At 41.3% G+C, this 8667-nt stretch overlaps 1 protein-coding gene across 1 annotated transcript in view; it reads left to right on the plus strand.

The window, feature by feature from the left end:
* The window catches only part of WDR70 (WD repeat domain 70), a 215168-nt gene that overhangs the window by 31826 nt on the left and 174675 nt on the right, over window positions 1-8667 (plus strand). The window contains exon 5 of the mRNA XM_006028943.2: window positions 8333-8409. Within this exon, the coding sequence (XP_006029005.1) occupies window positions 8333-8409 (77 nt within the window). The remainder of the gene's footprint in view (window positions 1-8332; window positions 8410-8667) is intronic.

Consider the following 8667-nt stretch of genomic DNA (forward strand, 5'->3'; position numbering starts at 1 on the left):
TTAATTAAATCGGGGAAAGACCATTACATGTCATGTTGCTCCTTCCTGTGAGTCACGCTTGTTTTCCTTTAGATTAGAAGCTATTTATGTGAGATGAATCAGGACATAAATGACAAATGAAATACAAGGGGATGGGCTGCAACTTGCTTAGCTTAACTTTGTACACCAAGCATTGAACTGGGCCCAGAGCAAGTACTGAACGGCATGTACCATTATAACCAATAACTCAGGGAAGCGCCTGTGCATTTCTGAATACTCTTGCCCCAGGGGGATCTCAGTCCACAAAGACTCCAGGTCTCTTCTTCCTCTTAAAGGCAAAAGGGGAAGCTGAATGTCCTATATAACTCCAGGGGCTGGCACTGTTTAGTCCTTACCCAAAGTAGTCACCAATCACAAGTTGTTATGACTTAAACATTTCTAGGTTACCTCTTAATGTTAGCGTTTCTCTTTGTACTCTTTTTAACGTAACCGTATCAGCAATGCTTTAAGGAAGGGAAAAAATGTTGACCCCATCACTTCAACTCAGTAGGAAGGAAACTCCTTTCTGTTCAACAAAACAGGTAATTGCTCAGACACCTGCGTCCTGGAAATACAAACAAATATACTTCAATTATAAGGGTGGAGTCAGGACAGCTGTTGGAGCAAGGTTATCGCCATATACCCAGAAACACTTAAAGTTGAGGGGTAGGATGCAAGAACCATCTGACTTCTTTTCTTTCCTATCCCTTAGCTGGCAGTAGGAGCCAGAGAAGTCCTGTCTCAAAGCTCCATTCCCTTGTGATACAAAGAGGAGCTATGGCAGGGGTCGGCAACCCTTGGCACAGGTTTAAGAGCGTGGCACTCAAAGGCATTTTGTTTGGCACGTGTGCCTTGGGTGGTTGGTGGGGAAGGGGCCAGAACTGCACTGCCACAACAAGGATTAGGCCCCTTGTGGCTCCCTCACCATCCACCCTTGGCACACCAACATCTTACAAGTCAAGGTCTTAGGTGTTTTTGGCACTCTGCCCAAAAACGTTGCTGACCCCTGAGCTAGGGTCTACTATGTCTGACTATAAGGTTTCCTCTCCCTTTACCTACTCTTCAGACCCACTTTTGGTCTCTTCCTGTTCAGATACCACGGACATCTTGTCTTACTCTTTGTCACTTGACTGTCAAACACTGAATGAACAATATGCATTTTTCTTTGTTACTGGTTAAAAGTGCGTATAGTGAAGGGCTAGCTCATAACCTTTTCAGGATAGCTATTTTTATTTTCTAGCTTTATGTGGGGGATAGAATGAAAACCTGTCTATTAGAAAGACAGCTGTACTGACGTGAGGAAAAATGTCTTGCATTCAAAAGCTTGTTGAACTCTATCCCAGCAGTTTAGCCAATCTGTCCTCTCTCTTCTCAACATCTTACATGTGATAAGGCTTCTGTTTACATAAATAATTTAAATTACATCCATTTTATAAATAGTTCAAAATTTATAATCCAAATATACGAAAAATTCTAAAGCTCAGATCTTTGATAAAGTTGCTTTATTTAGTACTTACAAAGCTTACTGCCAAGTAGCTAGCCAAAATACTGCATTACTTGATGCTGTTCTTGTCAGATCACTATTTCTTTTGGCTAGTGAAATATATATTATATATATATAAAGCCATCTAAGAATAACTGTTCTTTTAGTTCTTGTTCAAATTTTTTGTTGTTGTTAACTTTTGAAATTTTATTATAATATGGTCCTATAATCAAAATGCTGTATGCTGTTATGCTGCCATTTTACCTTTTTGGTGCACATTGCCTGCTATCTTTAATGTATTTTTTCAACTTCATTTGTAATTTTATGTTTAAAATGAAACTATTCTATGTTAGTTTTGCAGGTGTGCTTTTTATGCAGTATCGTGGAAGTCATTCTTTCTCTTTGTAGGCATGTATCCTTACATTAAGTATGTACTTAATGTACAAGGGAACTGGGTAGAGGCCATATTCTTAAGAGGCTTTTTCTTTTTTCATTTATCTTGTTAATTGCTTTAAAACAGAGCTGTCCCAGCTCACAGCTTGCAGGCTACCTGGGTTAATTTGCAGCATAAGCAGTCCTGACCAGGCAGCGCTTCCCACACTGATCTGCTACCAGGGTCTCCTCCAGCTTCTGCTTCTTACCCCTACCCCTGCGGGTCAGGCATGGTGGCACGGCCTATGGGTCCAATTGAACCCATGTCTCAGGGGGTCAGGGGCCTCTTGTACAGCACGGTATGGTGCAGTGGGAGAGCACCCATATGGTGCAACAAGTTGGACAGCCCTTATATCAGCTTACATTCTGGTACAGTATCCACCAGCTTATATTTCTGCATTGAAGAAATTGCTGTGACTACTTTCATGAGTGATTCTCAACCAGGATATTACAGCAAATGTGATTCGCAAGATAAACCCAAAAGTTTCAAATAGGAATCCAGTGTGTGAAAACCATTCTGACATGTTGTTATCTTTTTGAGTTCTTTGCAACAAAGAAGTGGTCTATTACTTTTCCATAGTTAAAAACCAGGTGAAAACTAAGACCTGGCATTTCCAAGGTGTGCCTTGAATCTAAAAAGTTTGAGAACCACTGCTTTAACTTCAAAAATCAAAATCTCTCATTTTATTTCACATTTGTTTCTAGGCTTTAGTTACACTATTCAAAACCCTTCCTAAATTAACTCCAAGGTGATGCAAGAGTAGTCTGTTAACAACCAACTTTGAAGGGACCTGGGCTGATGTAGTTTAAGGTGGCACTTTTGTGCTATGGCAGTTTCTAGTGAAGGATCTGTAGGTATGAAAATCCCAAAGGCTTATGATTTAGCACCTTTGTCACTATAAATGTTTCCATCCATCCGTGTTTAGCAGTACTAAAAAACTGAAGTCTTTAGTTGGCAATGGTGATTTCTACCAATTTGCAAAAGAAAAAAAAATGGAAAAGGAATGGCAAAATAATTAAAAGTATAAACCAATGAGAAAAGAGAAGCAGATGACATATCTTAATAAAAATTGACTGACTAATAGGTGTTTGAGGAAAACAGCCTGAGAGTGCAGTGGACAAGAAGGAATTGTAGTGTATGTATAAAATGCATGGTGAAAGTTACTGTTGGTGCTCAGTAATTTTGAATGGGAGTTATACACTGGCAGCACAGGAAGAATAATCTTAAACAGAATACCCTATTTTTTTGGTATTTGGGATTTGAATACAAAGCATCTGAATGAAGCTTACATAATACTGGACATTTCTCTTTGTTAAAAGTGCACATAGAGAAGGACTGCCTCATAATGTCTGCATAACTGTAGGCACAGTGTAACTTATCAGTATGACCATTATATAAGAACAGAGGATACAGGATACAAAGGGGCTTGAAGACTCATGAAATCTAGCCGCTGTTGCTGCAAACAACAGCACTGTATAGTCTCCTTTTAAAAACTTCTCAAGATGCATCTTAAAAGTAGTCACTTTGTTCCCTGTGGTCTTATTGGAATTTTTTTTTCTGTTTCATAGTCCTTAAGAGAGTGGGGCTCAGAATCTCATAATTTCTAGCCTAAGTTTATTCATTGCTAGTTTTATAGCCATTTTTTCTTGTCAACATTGTTTTGTTTTTTCTCTGATATATTTATAGACAGCTGTCATATTCTCTGTCAGCCTTCATTTTGCTAGTCTCATGTATGTATGCTCTCCATTCCTCTGATCATCCTAATATCCCTTGTCTGGACCTCTTCCAGTTTGAATTAATCTTTAAACAATGGTGCTCAACCTTCTGGGATGCCCATATTGGATCCAGCCTTGTAGCAACCCTGCACACTAGCCCAGCCCCATTAGCTGGATCCAGCCACAGCAATTGACTTTGGAAGTGGTGGCAGTTACTGCTGCCACTGTTCCCCCTCCAGAGGTTGAGCACTACTAATTTTAAACATGGATGCCCAAAATTAAATGCTGTAGTCAAAATGGGAGTTCAGCAGTACTTAATTTTCCCATCTCTAGTGGAAATATCTTGCCCTGCAGCTCTTAGAATCATATTTGCCTTTTTCTTGGCCCACGTAATTCTGTTGGTTCCTGGTTATACTATAATTAGGGCCTGGTTTAAATAGCTATTGTGCATTTTTTGTGAAAATCACAATATTAAGTGATTTTCATGAAAAGTACAATTTGTAGCCAAATGCCATGATATAGTCACTTGGCCCCAGCAAACGGCCATATTGCAGCATTTTGTTGCAGCACAATGGCGGCTGCAGACGTTCTCCAGCCAACAGAACCCATCCCCAAGCTCTCTCCTTCACTTGTCCCTTTAGTGACACCTTCCCCATGATCTTTTCAGCAGTAACCAGTGACCATGGGAGCTGCAATTAAACCTGGCCTCAACCTGTCCCCTCAGCCAATCGGGGGGTTGTGGGGGGGATGGGACACCACAATCTGGACATGAAAATGGCTGCCCCCACCATGATCATGCCACAATATTAGCAAACTGGGCCTGTGATTTAAACCAGACCCTCACTATAATCAGCAAGTGCACTTCATTGCATCTCAACTACAGAAAGAATGTGGACAAATTGGAAATAGTCCAACAGAGGAGAACAAATTGGTTCAGGGGCTGGGGCATATGACTTCTGAGGACAGCTGAGGGAACTGGCCTTATTTAGTCTAGAGAAGAGAAGACTGAGAGGAAATTTAATAGCAGCTTTCATCTACATAAAGGGGGGTTTGAAAGAGGATGGAGCTAGACTGTTCTCAGTGGTGGTGGATGAAGAAGGAGGAAGAGCAATAGTCTCAAGTTGCAGCAAGGGAAGTTTAGGTTAGATAGTAGGAAGAATTATCTCCCTAGGAGGGTAGTAAAACACTGGAACCAGGTTACCCAGAGAGGTGGTGAAATCTCCATCCGTGGAGGTTTTTAAGAGCCAGATAGGGAAAGCTTTGGCTGGGATGATCTAGTTGGGGGACGGTCCTGCTTTGAGCAGGGTGTTGGACTAGATGACCTCCTGAGGTCCCTTCCAAGCCTAATTTTCAATGATTCTATGATTCATCTCTGATCCTCCCCTGTACTGGTATTGTGTTAGCACATTTCCTGCTCTTAACTTAAGAATGTAAAAGTATAAGAAGTGCCATACTAAGTCATACTAATGATCTGTCTTGCCCAGTATTCCATCTCCAGCTGTGGCAGAAGTGGATGCGTTAGATCAGGGGTTTCAACACCCAGCCAGCTGGTCCTCAGAGCCATGTCATCTGGCCTATGAGGTCCCCCCTGGGTATTTATACACATATCATTGTCTGCTCCAATATACTGGATATCCAGCACATCGGAGCAGAGTCGATTAATCAAGTCTACAAGTACACATGTTGACGTGCTCGGCGCTGAATCACATACATTTCTATAAACATCAAAACACACATCAGTGTGCAGAAAGTGGTAGCGGTATGCTTTTGAACTAAAACACCTTTCTAGTTGAAAAGCATGCTGCCGCCATTTTCTCAGCACTGACGTGGATTTCACCATTTATACAAATGTATGTGCCACAGTGCCAGGCGCTTTTAAAAGTACCTGGCACTGCAGCGCACGCACGTGTACAAATGCCCCCTGTGTCTGAAAATTTGGCAACAGGGGAGCAGTGGCAGCAGTTGTTACTACCAGTTCCCAAATTTCCTGACATGAGGAGCCTCAGGAGTCAGATAATGTGGCCCTGCATGGCGGATTGGGCACGCAGGGCCCAGCGGAAACAGTGCAGAGCCCAATCCTGGTGTGTGGGACCAGGCAAACAGAGTGCACCAAATCCCCATGCATAGGGCCAGGTAGAGGTAAAGAAGCCCAATCCTAGTGTGTGGAGCTGGCTGGAGGCAGTCTGACCCCAATCTCGGTGCAGAGAGTCAGGTGGAGGCAGTGCTGGGCCCCGATCCCAGCGTGCCAGGTCTGATCCAGTGTGCAGACTGGCCCCATGTCATTCATCCAGACTGCCAAGCCAAAAAGTAGAGCACCACTACTTTAGAGGGAGAACATATGAACTGAGCATATTTAAAGTGATCTAGCCTGTCATATCTTTCCTGGCATCCACCTTCATTGGTTTGAGGTGCCAGAGGATGCACCACTGACTGTTCAGTTTCATAGCTGTTAATGGAGCTATCATCTGAATTTGTCTAGTCCTTTTTTGAATTTGGCTATACTATCTACCTCTAGAACCTCCAGTGGTAACACATTCCACAACTTAGCTAGGCTCTGCATTAAAAAATACTTTCTCTTATTAGTTTTAAACCGGTCTCCTGCTAATTTCAGCAGGTGCCCCCTACTTTTAGTATTCCCAATTTGCTTTGTTTACAGTCTTCATGATTTTGTAGATCTGTATCATATTCCTCCTAAGCCCTCTCCTTTCCAAACTGAAAAATCCTAGCATTTTTACTCTCTCTTGGAATACTGGCTGCTGTGAACCCCTAATCATCTTGATTGCCCTTTTCTATACCTTTTCTATTTCTACTACATCCTTTTTGAGATGCAGAGACCAGAACTGCACACAGTATTCAGGATGTGGGTGTACCATGGATTTGTACGGTGGTATGATTATATTTTCTATTTTGTTTTCAATTCCTTTCTTAATGATGCCCAACATTTTATTAGCTTCTTTGGTCACTACTGCACTTTGAGCTGATGGTTTAGAGCAGCAATTCTCAACCTTTTCCACATTACGTCCCACCAACCATTGGTCCCCAAAACTCTGGGCCCAACATAATAAACAATGAGTGGGGGCGGAGGGGATGGGGAGGGGTCCCCTGGTAGCTGGTCCACGAGCAAACCTGGAAGTGCCAGCAGCACATGGCAGCAGAAGTGCCAGCAGCAACCCCGCCACTTCTCCACATCCCACCTAGATGGCCTTCGTGTCCCACTGGTTGAGAAACACTGGTTTAGAGAACTGTCTGCAGTGTCTCCAAGGTCTCTTTCCCGTGTCATAACAGCTAGTTCAGAATACAGCACTGTGTACGTATAATGGAGGTTATTTTTCCCAGTGTGCACTACCTTCCACTTGTCACTAGGGGGGCTGGGATGGCTAAGGATATAGGCAGGCAAGGTTCTTTGGGTAGATGTGATATCTTTTATTAAACCAACTAAAATATATAGGCACACGGCTGAGAGCTCAATGGGTAGCAGAAGCATTCACAGTGCAGCCCTGTCAGATTCTAATAATTCTGTGAATTCTGCTAAATAGCTTGTCACTAGGACATGAAAAAGGAAAGGACTTGTCAACATTGAAGTTCATCTGCAATTTTTTTGCCCATTCATTTAGCTTTGTGAGATCTTTCTGCAGCTCTTTTCTGTCACTTTGGGATTAGATTACGTGGAATAAATTCAGTATCATCTGCATACTTCAAGATTTCACTGTGCAACCCCATTTCCATTTCCAGGTCATTCATGAAAATATTGAACAAAACTGGGCCTAGCACAAATGTCTGTGGGACCATGCTTTTGACCTCCCTCCATCCTGAATAGGTACCATTTAGCCCCACCCTTTTGCTTCCTATCTTTAATCAGTTCTCAGTCCACCAAAGAACCTTTCCTTCAATCCCATGGCATCTCAGTATTTTAAAAGCCTTTGGGTGAGGGACCTTGTCAAAAACATTTTGAAAATCCAAATATATATATTTTTGTTTTTCACTTCCAGTCAGTGAATAAAAAGCAGATGTGAGCCTGAAATCTACTAGTTTTAAGAACATGAAGGACACCGTGACCAGAATCAGTCAGTTTAATTCATTTATTACAAATGTTACTGTCTTTGTTTAACAAATCAGTTTTAAAAGCAAAATATATTATGACAAGTTTCACCTCCAGTGCCTAACCCATTTAATGTAGTTTAATAAAAAGTTAAAATGCTGTTTTCTGCATTTTAATTGAATTCTAGTTTTCATTTAAAAGCAACTAGGTATAAATCACAAGGAAAAGGTTGTTCATCTAGAGTGGCATTTCCAAGCTTTATGAATTCATGCCATTCCCCACCCATTCCCCCTTACCTTCAGTAAGCTTTTTTCTTTTGTTTTTGTCATCCTTTCCTAAAGCTCACAACAGTGTTTAAGATGTTACTTTGAAACTGAAAATTCAGTTGTTAATTGAAAATGCCTATTTCACACCTGAAGTATAGTTCCTTATCTATAGCCCATTATTGTTTGAAGGGCTGTTACAAGACATCTGTTTTCTGATGAAATATTTGGCAGTTGGAAATGATTATACTTCATAGTGCAAGGTATTTCTAGACTGGGATCCTGAAAATAGGAAGATGGAGTGAAATGTCTACTCTTAATTTTTTTTTTTTTATCTCCTCCCTGAGATTTTGATTATCGTCTCTGTGTTTATTTTTCTAGGGTCATACAGCAATGCTTAATACAGGCTGTTGGCATCCCAAAATAAAGGAAGAATTTTTGACTTGTTCCAATGACGGGTGAGTATTGGTGTATGTCATTGCTTCACTTATGAAGGTTCGCCAGCCTTTGCTGTTCTCTCTCCCCATTTACTTTCCTCATTTGTAAGGTGATTAAAATGAGTCATTTGTAATCTTTTTAGGGTAGGAGCACTTAGAAAGGTAACTGCAAGACAAAAAGAACAGGGTCTTACTGTGCATCTCCTGCTCTGTGTTAACTGCCAATGTGAACATACTTAATTTGTGGTAAATGAAAGCTCATTTGTGATAGCTTTCCAC

Source organism: Alligator sinensis, unplaced genomic scaffold (genome assembly GCF_000455745.1).
Source record: "Alligator sinensis unplaced genomic scaffold, ASM45574v1 scaffold881_1, whole genome shotgun sequence".
Classification (NCBI taxonomy): domain Eukaryota; kingdom Metazoa; phylum Chordata; order Crocodylia; family Alligatoridae; genus Alligator; species Alligator sinensis.